The following is a 20,112-nucleotide window of genomic DNA, read 5'->3' as shown; positions in this document are numbered from 1 at the left end:
GGGGAGAGAGGCGAGGGGAGGGGAGAGAGGGGAGAGGCGAGAGGGGAGAGAAGCAAGAGGTGAGAGGGGAGAGAGGCGAGGGGAGGGGGGAGGAGGGGAGAGGAGAGAGAAGCAAGAGGTGAGAGGGGAGAGAGGCGAGGGAGGGGGAGGAGGGGAGAGGGGAGAGGGGCGAGAGGGAGGAGAAGCAAGAGGTGAGAGGGGAGAGAGGCGAGGGGAGGGGGGAGGAGGGGAGAGGGGAGAGGGGCGAGAGGGGAGAGAAGCAAGAGGTGAGAGGGGAGAGGGGAGAGAGGCGAGGGGAGGGGGGAGGAGGGGAGAGGGGAGAGAAGCAAGAGGTGAGAGGGGAGAGAGGCGAGGGGAGGGGGAGGAGGGGAGAGGGAGAGGGGAGAGAAGCTAGAGGTGAGAGGGGAGAGAGGCGAGGGGAGGGGGGAGGAGGGGAGAGGGGCGAGAGGGGAGAGAAGCAAGAGGTGAGAGGGGAGAGAGGCGAGGGGAGGGGGAGAGGGGGAGAGGGGAGAGAGGGGAGAGAAGCAAGAGGTGAGAGGGGAGAGAGGCGAGGGGAGGAGGGGGAGAGGGGAGAGGGGAGGAGGGGAGAGGGGAGGAGGGGAGAGGGGAGAGGGAGGAGGGGAGAGGGGAGAGGGAGGAGGGAGAGGGGAGAGGGGAGAGAGGGGAGAGAAGCAAGAGGTGAGAGGGGAGAGAGGCGAGGGGATGTGTATATACAGTGTATATAATGATCTGTATGTGTATATACAGTATATATAATGATCTGTATGTGTATATACAGTATATATAATGATCTGTATGTGTATATACAGTATATATAATGATCTGTATGTGTATATACAGTATATATAATGATCTGTATGTGTATTTACAGTATATATAATGATCTGTATGTGTATATACAGTATATATAATGATCTGTATGTGTATATACAGTATATATAATGATCTGTGTGTGTATATACAGTATATATAATGATCTGTATGTGTATATACAGTATATATAATGATCTGTATGTGTATATACAGTATATAATGATCTGTATGTGTATATACAGTATATATAATGATCTGTATGTGTATATACAGTATATATAATGATCTGTATGTGTATACAGATATAAAACAATGATATGGTAATAAATAGTAACTTGCAAGCTGGTAACTATAAGTCCATGACATAAGTTATACAAGAACTGGTGAACAGGAGTCAACTATTGGCATGGAAGCCCCTCCAGTAGGCCTTGCATAGCAATCAGCCAGACAAGACCTGCTCCATGTAAAGAACACCTGCATCACCCCTCTGTATCCATGTTCAGTAAAGATCTGAGACCTGACCATCTCTGATCCACTGGCCACACCACCACAAATACACCTGGAAGCAGGCAGGCAGTCAGTCAGTCAGTCAGTCAGTCAGTCAGTCACTCAGTCAGTCACTCAGTCAGTCAGTCAGTCAGTCAGTCAGTCACTCACTCAGTCAGTCAGTCACTCAGTCAGTCAGTCACTCAGTCACTCAGTCAGTCACTCAGTCAGTCAGTCAGTCAGTCACTCACTCACTCACTCACTCACTCACTCACTCACTCACTCAGTCAGTCAGTCAGTCACTCAGTCAGTCAGTTAGTCAATCAGTCAGTCAGTCAGTTAGTCAGTCAGTCAGTTAGTCAGTCAGTCACTCAGTCAGTCAGTTAGTCAGTCAGTCAGTTAGTCAGTCAGTCAGTCAGTCAGTCAGTTAGTCAGTCAGTCAGTCAGTCAGTTAGTCAGTCACTCACTCAGTCAGTCAGTTAGTCAGTCAGTCAGTTAGTCAGTCAGTCAGTTAGTCAGTCAGTCACTCAGTCAGTCAGTTAGTCAGTCAGTCAGTCAGTCAGTTAGTCAGTCAGTCAGTCAGTCCCTAACATGAAACCAGGGCTTCTTTTTTCTGATTTGATTTCTAATTCAATTTCATTTGTTGAGCCTTTAAAAACGTTCTATCCACATCAGTACCGTCTGTATATTGCTCTTTTCCAAGTGAAAGACCTCGTATTGCAGGGAAATGAGTGGTGGGATATTGCTAAATGGATGTGTGGTGGCGGGCGAGGCGAGGGAGAGTGTGAGAGGCGAGAGGCGAGAGGCATGGGTGCTGCCAACCACATCTATCCACAACCCAGAAGGAAATATTACCAAGCTGTTTGTCCTCACCTCCGTAATTCTTCCCAAAAGGTACAGAAGCACTTATTGAGCTAGCGGGTACCTAGCGGGTACCTAGCGGGTACACACAACTCAAGTATGCAGGGACAGAAACGTCAGCTGGTCGTCATTTAACTAGTGTGCTTGCTTCAGCAAGAAGTATCCCGCTATTGGCTGATACTTTATCTTGGCCAGGTCGCAGTTGTAAATGAGAACTTGTTCTCAACTAGCCTACCTGGTTAAATAAAGGTGTTCTCAACTAGCCTACCTGGTTAAATAAAGGTGTTCTCAACTAGCCTACCTGGTTAAATAAAGGTGAAATAAAAAAATAAAATAAAAATTTACACATTGGAGATGGACTCCAACAGCCTGCTGGTAGGTGCTGGTAATGAATTAGATATGTGTGCATTATACAATAATGATTTGGTACTGATTGCACATCAGCTGCGACTTTGTAATTAGTATAGTAAGCACACAATAAACCATCTAGACAAGACCATCATTGTTAGTAATGACTGTGTTTACAAACACTCAATACACACGTTTTGGATGGGGAACATTTACAGTAACTGTTGACAGCTACGCTAACCGAAGGAGCAATTGTTATTTTCCCAGAATGCTGCACACACTAAGTGAATGGGTGGGGAAACTAAATGAATAAACAAACAAAGGGGAAACTATTTCTGACAATCTTGGCTGCCTGTCACTCTTGTTTCCGAAACAGGCAGAAGAACACATCGCTCCTCATTCAGAGTTAATCATTTTATTGTTGGAATGAAACGATAAGGAGGAGATTGTTAATAAAGGGGAAGAAGACAAGGCCATTTGTCTTGGGCTGATGTGAAACAGCTGTATCCCCGAGGCAGCTCTCTCTGTTGTAGCCTTGAAGTCTGCTCTTTTTAAAGTCCAGTTTCTTCTTGTTCAAAGCCATCTACTGTATGTGATTACACAGTGGAATAGAGGTCAGCTTGATGGGCTTGTTGACCAGAGTAAGTCAATAACGTCACGAAGCACACTGTATGTGTACACTGTATGTGCACACTGTATGTGTACACTGTATGTGCACACTGTATGTGTACACTATATGTGTACACTGTATGTGCACACTGTATGTGTACACTGTATGTGTACACTGTATGTGTACACTGTATGTGTACACTATATGTGTACACTGTATATGCACACTGTATGTGCACACTCTATGTGTACACTGTATGTGCACACTGTATGTGTACACTGTATGTGCACACTGTATGTGCACACTGTATGTGCACACTGTATGTGCACACTGTATGTGCACACTGTATGTGTATGACACATGTAATATCTTAGTAAAAAAGGTGCTATCTAGAGCCAAAAAGGGTTCTTCTACTGTTTCCACAGGATAACCCTTTGAAGAACCCCTTTTGGTTCCAGGTAGAACCCCTTTGGTTCCAAGTAGAACCAATTTGGTTCCAGGTAGAACCATTTTTGAACATTGAACCCAAAAGAGTTCTACCAGGAACCAAGAAGGGTTCTACCTGGAACCCTACTCTACTGTGCTCAACAAAACATCCATTTAAAAATCCTTTCTTGCTATGTGCATAACTACCTGCTTCAGTGCCAAGAAGGGAAGCAGAAACCAGAAGTCATGAGTGACTGGCTTCAGCAAGTCCAGGAGGAATTCTGGCTGGATATAATACATTAATACAGAACCCCCCCCCCCACACACACACACACACACACACACACACACACACACACACACACACACACACACACACACACACACACACACACACACACACACACACACACACACACACACACACACACACGAGTCATCATTGTATGTGATAGACAGTAGCCTGACTGACACTGGTCTCACGTGGCGAGGAAAGGAAAGCTATCAGTCGTCTCTCAGTGTGGATGTGTCTGTCTGATGGACAGTCCAGGTAACAGAATCACATGTCAAACTCATTCCACGGAGGGCTGAGTTTCTGCACGTTTCTGTACTTGATTTTTGAATTCTGGTCACAAATTAGTGAGGAACTCCTCTCAGCTGGTTGTCTAGGCCTTAATTGAAAAGAAAAACCAAAAACCCACAGACACTAGGCCATCCATGGAATGAGTTTGACAACCTGCCCCAGGGGAACCAACATCAGACATTCAGAAACTCCTCTTGCTCAAAGCAGGTGTGATCCATGAGCAGAGTGATGACATTGATCATCATAGCAGATGACAATTTGATATGTATTTTTACAGCAGAGGGGGCTGGTGATGCCTGATGTCTTCAGTAAGGGAAAGGCTGTGGCTTCCAACACCAACCCACAATCTGCACTCATATGATCTGAGAAAAATGTGAGAAATGAATGTGTATACTGTATGTGAATGCACTGCTTTAAATGCATCCTTGGCACATATATCTCTATATATCTCAAATATAGCTTGAATACAGCTAACTGACACTCAGGTGTTGGAGGGCTCATTTGACTGCTGTTTAGCGGAGTCGTAATGAGTCAGAATAGAAATACCACAGCATCTGTTAAGCTGGAGCCATATGCTACAATGGGCAGAACAAAGCCAATTCAGGCAGTGACTCAGAAGTTCAAACTGCTTAAGAATACGTTCTGCACTCACACACACACACACACACACACACACACACACACACACACACACACACACACACACACACACACACACACACACACACACACACACACACACACACACACACACACACACACACACACACACACACTCACACACACACACAGGAAGGGAGGAATTGTATGAAGCAGATGCTCTATGATCGGTCTATTAACTATACAGCTTTGTTATCCTAAATACAGCCCCTTGGCTAGCACTCTTTATACATCTGGCTATAAAAGAGTTATGCTATTGTAATTATTCCCCCCAAAAGATAGGGATTTCATTTCAGATGTTTAGTGGATTTCATCTGGACTACAAAAACCATTTAGAGAACTCTCCCTCCCTCCCTGGTAGTAGCTAAGTTGCTAATGTGTGCTGTGAGTGAGGTGAGCTGTCTGCCCTGTGAATGGCGGGGGTTTTGAGTGGCAGTGCTGTGCCAGTGTGTGGTGGGTCAGGGGGTCAGTGGGCACCGCTGGGCTGTGGTAACAAGTTGAAAGCCTTGCCCTGAGCCTGGAGCACGGGGGTAATGACCCGTGGCATGTTGTCTCTTGCCTCTAGGTGCCATAACTAATTGGTGCTGCATTCTCTGAAAAGGGTATGTCTCCCTCTTTCCCTTTTTTACCTCACTATCTCCCTCCATTTCTGTCTTTCTTTACTCACTATCTCTCACTCCCTCTCTTTACTCTCTGGGTGGAAGGATGGTAGTCCCATTCCCTCCATTTCTGTCTTTCTTTACTCACTATCTCTCACTCCCTCTCTTTACTCTCTGGGTGGAAGGATGGTAGTCCCATTCCCTCCATTTCTGTCTTTCTTTACTCACTATCTCTCACTCCCTCTCTTTACTCTCTGGGTGGAAGGATGGTAGTCCCATTCCCTCCATTTCTGTCTTTCTTTACTCACTATCTCTCACTCCCTCTCTTTACTCTCTGGGTGGAAGGATGGTAGTCCCATTCCCTCCATTTCTGTCTTTCTTTACTCACTATCTCTCACTCCCTCTCTTTACTCTCTGGGTGGAAGGATGGTAGTCCCATTCCCTCCATTTCTTTGAAATCTAAAAGATGTGATGAGGTGTTGAGTGGGAAGGAGGGCATGTGTGTGTGTGTGTGTGTGTGTGGCAGAGAGACAGAGAATGAAAGTGAGGACTTTTTCCAATTCAAATCTGCCATCTGCAACGATTGGATTCTGGCCCATGATTAAAGATGGGCTACTGTCACGCTCTCCTTAATGACTGAGACCCTATGAATGCAGCACACTGCATGAAATGCCAAAGAGCCTACTGTCTGGCACCTTGCAGGGGCTTGATACTTGCCCAGGAGCCAAGCGTACCTGCTGTGGCATCTGTGTGCACAGAGGCACGGGACTCTGGGCCCGACTCGCTGGACTGTGCCGGCAGGCATCATGCTTCAATGCTGGTTAGGCAAGACCCAGTTTCATGTATGTCCTTTGTCGTGAGACCATTGTGTGCTTGCAGTGCTCATTTAGGCTTATCCAAACATGTGTATTTATAGACATAGTAGATGAACTCCTGGTGCTGTTTTGATTTGGGCGGTCAGTATTTGAGCAGTAAGCCAGGAGTTTGTTATGTGAAGGTCAGAAGGTAAACATGACTGGCACACACACACACACAGACACAAACACAGACCCATACACCTCCCCCCCACACACACACACACACACACACACACCGTCACCGACACACACACACTGCTACATGTATGTACAGACTTGTGTGGGAAAAGCAGTCCATCAAAGCCTATTGGATTAATAGACATACGCTGATGTTGTAACTCTACAGTATATGTTCCAGACAGTGGATGAATATAGTTATTATAGTGGATTCAATTAAAGTCAGTTCAGAGTGCCAACTCTCTTCATGTTGAGTCTCTAGTTCATCCAGATAATGCCTTGGGTTCTGGTAGTTCAATGTAATGCAGTTACATTTTATAAGTCTGTCATGTCAACGTTAATGTTTTTAAATGTATGTCAACTGTAAAGTCTTTTTGTCCATAATGTCTTTCTCATTATGTATCAGACCCCAGGAAGACTAGCTGTCACCATGTGTGTCAGCTAATGGGGATCCTAATAAAATCTAAAATGTGTTTGATTAGCACAGAGCCAGCTGCTCAGAGCAAACATTCTCTCCCCCATACATAGGGATATGATGAGGGAGGGAGAGAGAGAGAGAAGAGAGAGGGGAAGAGAAGAGATGTGAGGTGCTCTCAGGCATCTGTATACCCAGGCTAATGCTGCCACCCAGAGGATGAACACAGAACTGCTGTTTTAATTGAGCACCATCGGTAGAGGAACCACCCCTACACTCCTAGTCATTGGTCTCGACCCCCAACACACTTATCTAAAAGGATTGGAGAGATGTAAGCAATATGAAAGATTTTACCCATTTCTAATAGAGGGCAAGGTGGGCACTGGGCAGTTGACATGTGAAGAGCAGCGGAGGACAACAGCAGGAGGCATACTCACAGTTTCTCCCCATCCCTTGCTCTAGTGTCTTGAACGAGGTAAACAGTGCTAAAACTCCCTCTGCCCAATCTCTGTAGGATGCTGTATCTTTTGGCAATCAGGTCGCTGGGGACAGGGGTTATAGGTGTGGAGGGGCAGTGGACACGGCAGGATGAATGGGCTTCCTGCTCCTCAAACTTGGGCATCTTGTTGCGGGATTCTTACAGGAGAATTAACTGCAAAATTCAGCAAAACACAGATGTTGCTTTTCCTTATTTTATGCACGTTTGCCCAATTCAGATGAAAATAAATAAATACATATTTTACAGGGGAGGCAGAGTCAGATAGCAGCACGTCGCACTTGTTACAGTGTAGGATTACTGAAAGCAGAGTCCTGGCTAGCTTATTCTATTTCATTATTGCCACTTTATCAAACAAACTCACCTATTTGCAGATAGGTGTTGGCTATTTCCACCAGTTTAAAACATCCATGGCCTACTGTATTAACTTCCGTGTTTACTCTTGTTCCTATGGTAATAGGAAACCTATTGTCTCCCTTTCATTATATCCTTTTATTTCACCAGGTGGCAGTGAAGAGCCTTCTGATGTGAAGGCCTGTTTGGGATAGGGAGTTTTAGTCTCAATTCTCATGACAATGCATTTGACCAGAAGACAACACGTATACTCTATTCTCTTCTAACGTGGAACGGAGTTGAGACATCTGTAGGCTGGCAAACTAACCTAAGTCATATTCTTCAAGAATATAGTCAATGACTTTTTCCACATTTTGTTATGTTACAGCCTTATTCTAAAATGTATTAAATAGTTTTTCCCCCCACAATCTGCACACAATACTCCATAATGACAAAGCAAAAACTGGCTTAGAATTGTTAGCAAATGTATTACAAATAAAACACGTAAATATCACATTTACATAAGTATTCAGACCCTTGTCTAAGTACTTTGTTGAAGCACCTTTGGCAGAGATTACAGCCTCGAGTCTTCTTAAGTATGACGCTACAAGCATGGCACACCTGTATTTGGGAAGTTTCTCCCATTCTTCTCTGCAAATCCTCTCAAGCTCTGCCAGGTTGGATGGGGAGCATTGCTGCACAATTATTTTCAGGTCTCTCCAGAGATCGGGTTCAAGTCCGGGTTCTGGCTGGGCCACTCAAGGACATTCAGAGACTTGTCCTGAAGCTCTCCTGCGTTGTCTTGGCTGTGTGCTTAGGGTCGTTGTCCTGTTGGAAGGTGAACCCACCATTTAATCAATTTTAGAATGTGGAAAAGGTCAAGGGGTCTGACTACTTTCCCGAATGCACTGCAGATAGACCTACTATTTTGAAATGAGCCTTGCATTGCAGTCTGGTCTCATAGACTAGACGTAACATAGTAAAAGTAAATCCGAGTAGCTCAGATTAGAATGATATATTATGTTTGGTATGGTTACATAAGACATATGGTTATTTAAAGTAGGATGGCTGTTAGGGATGGATGGATGGGTGGGTGTATAATGTGAAAGTCTAGCAACCCAAAGGTTGCGAGTTTGAATCTCATCACGGACAACTTTAGCATTTAGATAATTAGCTCATTTTAAACTACTAGCAACTACACCACGGGACCACCGAGTGTTGAAGCGCGTAAGCTTTAAAAATTGTCTGTCCTCAGTTGCAACACTCACTACTGAATTCCAAACTGCCTCTGGAAGCAATGTCAGCACAAGAACTGTTCGTAGAGAGCTTCACTAAATGGGTTTCCATGGCTGAACAGCTGCACACAAGCCTGAGATTACCATCTGCAATGCCAAGCGTCAGCTGGAGTAGTGTAAAGCTCAGAGCCATTGGACTCTGGAGCAGTGGAAATGCCTTCTCTGGAGTGATCACGTTTCATCACCTGGCAGTCCGACGGACAAATCTGGGTTTGGCGGATACCAGGAGAATGCTACCTTCCCCAATGCATAGTGACAACTGTAAAGTTTGACTGGCCTGCACAGAACTTGACTGGCCTGCACAGAGAGCTGACCTCAACCCCATCGAACACCTTTGGGATGAATTGGATGCCAATTGCGAGCCAGGCCTAATTTCCCAACATCAGTGCCTGACCTCACTAATGCTCTTGTGGATGAATGGAAGCAAGTCCCCGCAGCAATGTTCCAACATCTAATGGAAAGCCTTCCTAGAAGAGTGGAGGCTGTTATAGCAGCAAAGTGGGGATTGACTCCATATTAATGTCCATTATCTTGGAATGAGATGTTCGACAAGCAGGTGTCCACATAATTTTGGTAATGTAATGTACTTAGCATGTTAGCTAACCCTTACCCTTACCCTAACCGTAGCTAACCTAACCCTAACCCTAACTCCTAAACTTAACCCCAACCCCTAACTCCTAGCCTAGCTAACGTTAGCCAGCTAGCCAGCTCGCCACCTGGCTAGAATTTGTAACATATCATACGTTTTACTAATTCTTAACATATAGTTTGTTTTGCAAATTCGTAACATATAATACGAATGTAATTCGTAACATATCATACGAAATGGGTGATGGACATCCACAAATTAATACATACCATACTGAAACATAACATATCATACTAAATTAAGAGTCTCAGATTTATGTACAGAGTAATACGAAATGCTCTGAGACCAGGTTGCAGCGTAGCAGAAAATATCCCAGATTGTGCAATGCTTTCATTAGCCTGTTGATTTTCTTCCAGTTGTGGCGCTATAGTTCTGCCACCGTAAAAGCCTGAGAACGAGGAGTGTAGCCTACCGCAGAACATAGGAGACGTTTTACTTTACCACATCTCGACTCGTGAGCTGACCGTTTTAAAGATCTCATTTTCGTTTGAGGGAGAAAGCGGATTCCACACTGATGTTACGGTAAAGGCAAATTGGTTGAAATTGGTTGTTTAATTGTGGCAGGGATCTAGATGTAAATGTATTGCTATGCTAATTTCGGAGTGACTGGCTGGAGTGAACGGTTTTTGGGTTGAGAACTCGCGTCAGTGTTTTTCGTTAGTAAAATGTTAAATGCAGATGTTACTTACGTTGTTGCCTTACAGATGTTTCCGTCGAGACGGTGGCGTACTGGATGACAAAAATAATGCCTCAATAGAACATATTGAGAATGTTCATTTGAGAATTAGGCTACATTCAATGTCCCTACTCTTTTAAAAATCACATTAATACACGTTCAATGACCATCTCTCTTCAGGATATTCAATTGGATAGTCACTCAGTTTTATTTAACATGCCTGTTGCCCTGTTGAATTGAGGCTATAACAGAACACTGTAAATCAATGGCCGGTGTTGTTCTCAGGCCAGGCATCTTTAAGTAGACCTACAGTTAAAAAGCTGGAGATCTACATATGCTACATATTTTCACCCCCCTCTCTCTCTCTCTCTCTCTCTCTCTCTCTCCCTCACTCTCTCACACACACTACCTTTACCTTGATCTCCTGGTTCAAAGTCGAGTTCGGTTTGTAAAGAGAAACAGTATACCCAAACCTCTTTCTTTCACCTCAAATTTGTTTGAGTTTTACAAAGATGCAAGGGGGTAGGTACTCGTTTGGGGAAAGAATGTCCTTGTCTGGTCATTTACCAGTATTTTACAAGACTGTGAACTAATATGATTACCAGTACATCAAAGCATAGTTGAGGTCTTACTCAACCTAGTTAAATTCAGTGCTAATACTGATGACTTGAATCAAAATAAAAGTTGAATTATTAATCAATCTCCTATTGAAACCATCATGTTGCACAGGGCTCTTAGGTCTTGTATGTCACAGTCCTAAATGTCTGTCTTTCAATCCTGAATCAAATCCGTTTGTAAGACTGACTGGTCAATGTAGCTTACATTTAGATAAGGATTTGGTGACAGTTGAATAGTGTTAACGATGACTGGATGGAGGAGAGAATCCCCGTAGTATGCCTGCAACTCTTTTCTGAGGGACAGTTGACCCGGGTCCTGATCTTTCAGTGGGTGTTGCCATTATGACAGGAAGTCCCTTGCCACTGCAGCGTGAATCCCTTGTCTTGCATGACTGTCACAGACAGGAAGTGATGAGCAAGTGTGTGGGGGACGCATGTTGACTGACAGCAAATAGGCCTGTAGAGATGTAGGCCTATTTGGCATGGGGATGCTGAAATGTTGTAATATTGTATCTGAATTGATTGTGCTATTCTAGCAGGTGGAGATTGTTTCACTTCCTTTACCTTGTCAGCGTTCAGCTAATGGAATCTGGTTTTGACTCAACAGGCCCTTACAGTACCTGAGGCAGTGGAAATCTGGGGAGACGAGCATCCACAGGATTCAGTGAGAGGGAAGAGGTGACATTCTAAACGTTAAGAGAAAGGAATAGAACCGGACTTGGCACTGTGCCTTGGGGGACACCCATCTTTTTTGGGGACTGGACTGGTTGCAACGCCCTCACCATTCCACCCTAAGCGGCGTTCTTGTTCTCCAACACGTCCTCCTCTGCCTGCAGGGCGTCCAGAGAACCAGGGCCTCCGGACCCACTCAGAGAAAAACAGCAGCACAGTAGGGATGAGCGAGTTCTGGCACAAGATTGGCTGCTGCGTGGTGGCCAAACCTCCACCGGTGAGTTTGTCCCTTCTGAGAAATTACTGGAACACAGTAACGTTTTAGCTGCCGTGCTAGCCCTGCTTTTACAGCTCCAAGGTCAATGGGTCAAGATGAAGGGTTTTCCTGATTTTAAGATGTTTACCTGCCTCCCAAGAGTTTGGATATTAGATTGACCACACCACCATATCTACAACTTCACTAGTTGAAGTTAGTTCAGCCATGCCAGCTGTGGATCCTCAAGATACATGACATGGGATGACATGGGTATCATTAGCTGATTCTTCAGCCAGTCAACAACACTAGTGAGAAGAGAGCCCTCTGCTCCTGTCAGTGGCCTGAGAAATAGGTCCGGTAGATGGTGAGGAAGTGGAAGAAGGAATGACTCAGGCCTTTTCTGTTGTTTTGAAGTGGGTGACCCACATAGTCCCGAAGGTCTGCCTATCTGGAGGGCTAGACTTCAGTCCAGACAAAGACTGCTCTGTCATTAGACATTACCTCTTGAATCATGATTAAGAAGACGTAGGTTAGGCCGGGTTCAACCTTAGTCTAGCTCATAGACGTGTAACTTCATAAAAAGAAACACTCCACTATTACCAGATCAGAAAATATCAAGTCTGTCCCAAGCACCCATACACCTTGTGTTTAACCTGAAGGGGACTGTAAAACTATTGTTGTAGTAGTAGTCGTCATGTCAGTGTCGTCGTCGTAGAATTGGCATTAAGTCAAATAAGGAGATTGTATCCCTCCACAGCATGTCTCTATAGTAACTCCAGAACACTCCCCTAACAATTAATGGGGTCTCTGAGGGGAAGTGGGCTTCTGGCATGTGCTGCTATTGAGCTCATTCTTTTCCCTCCCTTCCTCCTCCCTCCTTTATTTTTAGGTCCTTGTTTATTCTATTGTTGGGACGAGAGAAGGCCAGACTAGAATGTGTGTATAGCGTGTGGTGGCATACTAACACGTGTTACTTCCCAGAAAGGCTTGTTTTGTAAATAGTTTATTTCTGATAACAGTGCAATGACTACATGTCGTTGGACCTGTGTATAATTTAATTAACATTCTTTTTAGTTTTTATAAATCCCTAATTATTCAAATTAACAATTGCAAATGCCACATAGCACTATACAGTCAGAATATTGATACTGGTCATGATCCTTAATGTGAAATGGCTCATTCATCCCTGTCAGTTCTGGGTCATCTCTGTCGGCACCCAGCATAGCCTGTTGTAACAAGTGGGGCTTATTCACAGCACTGCTGACAGGTGATGACATGCCCTTACACTGACAGGTGATGACATGCCCTTACACTGACAGGTGATGACATGCCCTTACACTGACAGGTGATGACATGCCCTTACACTGACAGGTGATGACATGCCCTTACACTGACAGGTGATGACATGCCCTTACACTGACAGGTGATGACATGCCCTTACACTGACAGGTGATGACATGCCCTTACACTGACAGGTGATGACATGCCCTTACACTGACAGGTGATGACATGCCCTTACACTGACAGGTGATGACATGCCCTTACACTGACAGGTGATGACATGTCCTTACACTGACAGGTGATGACATGTCCTTACACTGACAGGTGATGACATGCCCTTACACTGACAGGTGATGACATGCCCTCACACTGACAGAACTGAACAGGCTCTACTAAAACAACTATTAGAGAAGGGGATGTTCAACATTCCACTTACATTCATGTCATTTAGCAGACGCTCTTATCCAGAACAACTTACAGGAGAATTCATGTTAAGTGCCTTGCTCAAGGGCACATCGGGCAGATTTTTCACCTGGTTTGGGGGATTCAAACCAGCGACCTTTCAGTTACTAGCCCAAATCTTTTAACCGCCGCTAGACTGCCTGACCCGCCGCTAGGCTGCCTGACCCGCCGCCAGGCTGCCTGACCCGCCGCTAGGCTGCCTGACCCGCCGCTAGGCTGCCTGACCCGCCGCTAGGCTGCCTGACCCGCCGCTAGGCGGCCTGACCCGCCGCTAGGCTGCCTGACCCGCCGCTAGGCGGCCTGACCCGCCGCTAGGCTGCCTGACCCGCCGCTAGGAGTCCTGACCTGCTGCCATTGAGTATGAAATAACAAGTAGAAGATCAAAACTCTTATCAAAGATCATCCCATTCAGGTTACAAAATGCTGTGTGTGTGTGTGTGTGTGTGTGTGTGTGTGTGTGTGTGTGTGTGTGTGTGTGTCTGTAAGGCTTTTCTTCCACTGGGCTTAATTGCATAATATCTGTCTAAGTCCCCATTTTCTATTATTTCCAGAGGAAGAAGCGCAGGAAAATCGACCGCAGCATGATCGGCGAGCCCACAAACTTTGTCCACTTGACACACATTGGCTCTGGGGAGATGGCAGAGGGCCGGGCCCCGGTAAGAGAGATGATACCTAAACTGACTGGGGCTGGTGTGTGTTGAGATATTGTGAAGGTAGTGTGTGTGTTACTCCTCAGAACATGGGCTGGGCTTTGCAGCTTCTAACCTGCCGCTAGGAATGTTGGCCTGGTTTCCTACGGAATACAGTCACGTTGGACAGGGAATGAGAGGAGGAAATGTAGAAACGCTGGGAATTGTTTCTCAATTCATTCACCTATTAGTAGAATATTAACTTTAGTTTGAAACCTGTTACGCTATGATTGATAAAGCTGTGTACAGTACTATCAAAAAACTAGCCAATCACTAGTCTGGTCACTGTTTAAATCACTGTATGGAAAGTGGTAGGTTAAACTGAGTGATAGTCCATTTCTGAATTTATTACATGATGTTGATGCTATCAGTACTAAAATGTATGGACTACTGTATGTCGCTCTGCTAAATGACTCAAATATATGGACTACTGTATGTCGCTCTGCTAAATGACTCAAATATATGGACTACTGTATGTTGCTCTGCTAAATGACTCCAATGTCACTAAACAACTGACTGTTCCGTTGTGATCATGACCTCCAATTGCGAAAGTCAACAGATTTTTCAAATGAAATGATACATTTACACATTGTATCATGACGTGGTCTGAGAACAGTCAGGTGGAGGAGTATGCTGCTGAAACATGTTTCTGCCCTCCGTGTTACAGAATTCCATTTCCTCAACTGCTGTTGCGTAACCCTCTAATGTCCATTGTTCTGTTATGACCCATAACTGTCAGACTGTAGTTATTCTAGTGCTCCTCAAGCACGTGCCATTTCTGCAATGCTTGACGTCAGAATGATTGATCCACACCTGTGCGTTCGTCCAATGTTAAAAAGTAAAGAAACAAACCCACAGCCTAAAGCAAGTCCCATTCCTCCTCACTCCATCCCATCATATGGTCACTATCATTATGGAAAGACGTAGGTGATGAGTAATGCTGCTGGCCAAATGGATCAAATGTTGTCAACAGTCCAAATGGGATCCTGTTTCATATGAACCCCACAGAAACACTGTTAAATATGTTACATACAATGATACAGTATAGAAACAGTTCTAATTCTGGCTTCGGATCCTGCCTCTCCATCCATATGTTATCATGAAGAGGTCATGACCTGCCTTCTTGATATGAAAATGACTAAGTATCTGTAGAAACTCTAACAGTCGTTATTTTCCTGTCCTGTAGTCGGGGCCGGTCCAGGATAAGATGAGGTCAAAAGGACCCAGTGCCAACGGCCGCAAGAGCATGTTATAGCTGCTGCCTACCAAGTAAGTACCCAGTTAATGAAGCTATCGCCATATCTGCAATGCAATAGCTTCTCTGGAACTGACCTTCACCACTAGAACTAACCACCTTCACTTCTCTGGAACTAACCACCTTCACCTCTCTGGAACTAACCACCTTCACCTCTCTGGAACTAACCACCTTCACCTCTCTGGAACTAACCACCTTCACCTCTCTGGAACTAACCACCTTCACCTCTCTGGAACTAACCACCTTCACCTCTCTGGAACTAACCACCTTCACCTCTCTGGAACTAACCACCTTCACCTCTCTGGAACTAACCACCTTCACCTCTCTGGAACTAACCACCTTCACCTCTCTGGAACTAACCACCTTCACCTCTCTGGAACTAACCACCTTCACCTCTCTGGAACTAACCACCTTCACCTCTCTGGAACTAACCACCTTCACCTCTCTGGAACTAACCACCTTCACCTCTCTGGAACTAACCACCTTCACCTCTCTGGAACTAACCACCTTCACCTCTTTGGAACTAACCACCTTCACCTCTTTGGAACTAACCACCTTCACCTCTTTGGAACTAACCATCTTCACCTCTTTGGAACTAACCACCTTCACCTCTTTGGAACTAACCACCTTCACCTCTTTGGAACTAACCACCTTCACCTCTTTGGAACTAACCACCTTCACCTCTTTGGAACTAACCACCTTCACCTCTTTGGAACTAACCACCTTCACCTCTTTGGAACTAACCACCTTCACCTCTTTGGAACTAACCACCTTCACCTCTTTGGAACTAACCACCTTCACCTCTTTGGAACTAACCACCTTCACCTCTTTGGAACTAACCACCTTCACCTCTTTGGAACTAACCACCTTCACCTCTTTGGAACTAACCACTTTCACCTCTTTGGAACTAACCACCTTCACCTCTTTGGAACTAACCACCTTCACCTCTCTGGAACTAACCACCTTCACCTCTCTGGACTTGTAGAACTAACAGTTTTAATTTCTCTCTGTAGGCATGGAGAACCATTTCCATCCTCCGCTATGCGCCCCTCTCATCCCAAATCAAAAGCAGTCACTGCAGCGTAACCTGTTTCCAATGGAGCACTTGGCAAACCTGAGAGCGGACCCTAACAGAGAGCAGAGAGGCTCTTCCTGACGTCTGCAGGATCTATTTAGCCAAACAGGACGATGGCCTTTCTGTGGTCACCACAAGAATCGCCCTGCTCAGAGGAGGATAGACTGACATGTTTTTATGCTTTTTAAAGAAAAGTATTTGTCTTTCTGATGGACTTTGGACTTCCACTGTATTTCAGCCAACAACGTTACTGTGTCTGTGCCAGCAAGTGTATGGGATGGAGCCGGTGAGAGTGTTTAGCTAAATTTGTTGACTAACATGGCTGATTCCATTTCAGGAAGTGAAGATTATGTTCTCAAGGATCACCTGAATGTTGCAAACCATTGACCTACTGCCAAACAAACTATTTTGTGTATCTGTCTAATGAATGAGGATGCACCTTTTATTTTCCTACAGTGCATAGTTAAAGGTGTCTTCGTGTGTGTTTATAAGTGCAAAATGCTATGTGATTTTTTTGCTGTTTAGATACCAGTACTGAGTAGTGCTATTTTGATTGTACCAGTTGCCATAGAGCTGCATTTGGACTGCTACCCAGTTGCCATAGAGCCCCATTTGGACTGCTACCCAGTTGCCATAGAGCCCCATTTGGACTGCTACCCAGTTGCCATAGAGCCCCATTTGGACTGCTACCCAGTTGCCATAGAGCCCCATTTGGACTGCTACCCAGTTGCCATAGAGCCCCATTTGGACTGCTACCCAGTTGCCATAGAACCCCATTTGGACTGCTACCCAGTTGCCATAGAACCCCATTTGGACTGCTACCCAGTTGCCATAGAACCCCATTTGGACTGCTACCCAGTTGCCATAGAACCCCATTTGGACTGCTACCCAGTTGCCATAGAACCCCATTTGGACTGCTACCCAGTTGCCATAGAACCCCATTTGGACTGCTACCCAGTTGCCATAGAACCCCATTTGGACTGCTACCCAGTTGCCATAGAGCCCCATTTGGACTGCTACCCAGTTGCCATAGAGCCCCATTTGGACTGCTACCCAGTTGCCATAGAGCCCCATTTGGACTGCTACCCAGTTGCCATAGAGCCCCATTTGGACTGCTACCCAGTTGCCATAGAGCCCCATTTGGACTGCTACCCAGTTGCCATAGAACCCCATTTGGACTGCTACCCAGTTGCCATAGAACCCCATTTGGACTGCTACCCAGTTGCCATAGAACCCCATTTGGACTGCTACCCAGTTGCCATAGAACCCCATTTGGACTGCTACCCAGTTGCCATAGAACCCCATTTGGACTGCTACCCAGTTGCCATAGAACCCCATTTGGACTGCTACCCAGTTGCCATAGAACCCCATTTGGACTGCTACCCAGTTGCCATAGAGCCCCATTTGGACTGCTACCCAGTTGCCATAGAGCCCCATTTGGACTGCTACCCAGTTGCCATAGAGCCCCATTTGGACTGCTACCCAGTTGCCATAGAGCCCCATTTGGACTGCTGCCAAAATAAAGGAAACCCCAACATAGTGTCTTTAATAGGGCACTGGGCACTACGAGCCAGAACAGCTTCAATGCACCTTGGTATAGATTCTACAAGTGTCTGAAACTCTTGGAGGGATGCGACACCATTCTTCCACCAGAAATTCCATCATTTGGTGTTTTGTTGATGGTGGTGGGAAACGCTGTCTCAGGCTCCGTTCCAGAATCTCCCATAAGTGTTCAATTGGGTTGAGATCTGGTGACTGAGACGGCCATGGCATATGGTTTACATAGTTTTCATACTCATCAAACCATTGTGACCACTCGTGCCCTGTGGATGGGTCATTGTCATCCTGGAAGAGACCATTCCCATCAAGGTAGATCTGTTTCACCCTACAGTAGGTAGTGGTTAGAGCGTTGGACTAATAACCGGAAGGTTGCGAGTTCAAACCCCCGAGCTGACAAGGTACAAATCTGTCGTTCTGCCCCTGAACAGGCAGTTAACCCACTGTTCCCAGGCCGTCATTGAAAATAAGAATATGTTCTTAACTGACTTGCCTGGTTAAATAAAGGTTAAAAAAAAATATATAAAATAAAAAATAAAAAGGTGATCACTCAGAATAGCTGTGTATTTACTGAAGTTGACCTTGTCCTCTATGGGGTTGAGTGGACCTAAACCATGCCAGGAAAATCCACCTCCACACCATAAGAGCTGCCAATAAGTACCCTCATTTACTGGTGTGTCCTTTTGAGCAGTTACCTGTAGCTGGTCACTGTGATACACAATTTACTAGCACCTACTCTGAAAACCCCTAACTATTAGTCAGCAGGAAGAGTCTGTTAGTAACAGGGGTTGTTGTTGTCGAAACACCCTGACCGTTACGGGGCTTTCCAGTGATCTATCCTGGAATTACTCGGGAATGCCACTCATTAAATCAACTTGAGCTTGTTGTAGGTGACGTGCACTCCAAGCTGGCTTGTGTCCTACATGACATCCACACGATTCTGAAACCAGGTGGGAGTTTTAAATATCTGTTTTAAATCATGCAGTAGAAATGAAAGTTTGTTTCCTGTACACAACTGTATTTCTGACGTGCTTAGTATACACAATCTGTTGTGAATAACTCGTCACTGTGTAGTTGTTTTTGCTAAGTGTGTCCATATGGGGGAAAACAACTCTGAAATGGGATGTTTTTTAAATATTGTATCTTGTGTGATTTCCTAGGCTGTTATCCTATAGCAGAACATATGGAGTATAGATGGTGTTGTACCTGAACAGTATGTTGTCCCTTCACTAATACCTTATCTGTTTTATACACTGGGCTTAAAGTTGACTTGATGCTGAAGGTGGGACTTTGCATACTGCTTGCTGGCTTTCCTGTCTTTGGTAGAGCTTGTAATACTGAGTACATTCTCAGCCCAACAGAATGACTGCTGCCTTCAAGTTTCTGGGACAATGTACATTGGTAACGTCAGTAACTTGAGTCTGTTGGCATTTCAGTGTCTTTCCCATCTTTATCATGGTTGTTGTTAGACCAAAACTCAAGTTCATTAGAAATGATTTGTGCAATCTGTTGATTTGTCCTGAAATACAGTTCACATTCTGAATAGAATTCTGTGTGATTAATCTCTTCTGTTGCTGATGGTGAATGTTATCACCAAATGTGTTACTCAATTTTCACTGCCTGGTACAGAAATAATAGAATCTCAACCAACTGGTTTCAGTGGCCCCTTTGGGCTCTGCTGTGAACATTTCTGGGAGATTGTATCATTTTCATTGAAGTTAGTGGGAATCTGTAGTTGTTCCATTTTGGGATTTATAAATCATATTATATTATTATACCCATTGATTGATAAATGATATTATATTATATTATTATACCCATTGATTCTTGAATATCTTATAAATGCCTCACGAGCTTAGTTGAACTATCATGTTGATATTAGTTAGTTGAACTATCATGTTGATATTAGTTAGTTGAACTATCATGTTGATATTAGTTGAACTATCATGTTGATATTAGTTAGT

At 44.8% G+C, this 20,112-nt stretch overlaps 2 protein-coding genes across 3 annotated transcripts in view; one reads left to right on the top strand and one right to left on the bottom strand.

Annotated features, from left to right (window-relative positions):
- The window catches only part of nek11 (NIMA-related kinase 11), a 146,701-nt gene extending 138,928 nt beyond the window's left edge, over positions 1-7,773 (bottom strand). The window contains exons 1-2 of the mRNA XM_031803379.1: positions 7,696-7,773; positions 7,273-7,487 (exon numbers count right to left, since the gene is read on the bottom strand). Of these exons, the coding sequence (XP_031659239.1) occupies positions 7,273-7,457 (185 nt within the window). The 5' untranslated portion in view covers positions 7,458-7,487; positions 7,696-7,773. The remainder of the gene's footprint in view (positions 1-7,272; positions 7,488-7,695) is intronic.
- A 2,183-nt stretch (positions 7,774-9,956) lies between these two features.
- LOC116376350 (CDC42 small effector protein 1-like) lies at positions 9,957-19,696 on the top strand. 2 transcript variants are annotated; one of them, XM_031836328.1, is made up of 6 exons: positions 9,957-10,130; positions 11,509-11,579; positions 11,738-11,850; positions 14,124-14,228; positions 15,448-15,530; positions 16,530-19,696. In XM_031836328.1, exons 3-5 carry the CDS (start codon positions 11,797-11,799, stop codon positions 15,514-15,516), a joined length of 228 nt encoding a protein of 75 aa, XP_031692188.1. In that variant the 5' UTR covers positions 9,957-10,130; positions 11,509-11,579; positions 11,738-11,796; the 3' UTR covers positions 15,517-15,530; positions 16,530-19,696. The 2 variants fall into 2 exon arrangements, with proteins under 2 accessions (XP_031692188.1, XP_031692184.1); XM_031836324.1 differs by having other exon boundaries at positions 9,958-10,130; positions 11,509-11,850.
- The last annotated feature ends 416 nt before the right edge of the window (positions 19,697-20,112 follow it).

The sequence above is a fragment of the Oncorhynchus kisutch genome, linkage group LG2 (genome assembly GCF_002021735.2).
Source record: "Oncorhynchus kisutch isolate 150728-3 linkage group LG2, Okis_V2, whole genome shotgun sequence".
Taxonomy (NCBI): domain Eukaryota; kingdom Metazoa; phylum Chordata; class Actinopteri; order Salmoniformes; family Salmonidae; genus Oncorhynchus; species Oncorhynchus kisutch.
The sequence above is the reverse complement of the archived record's forward strand: the minus strand, read 5'-3'. Positions and strand labels throughout refer to the sequence as shown.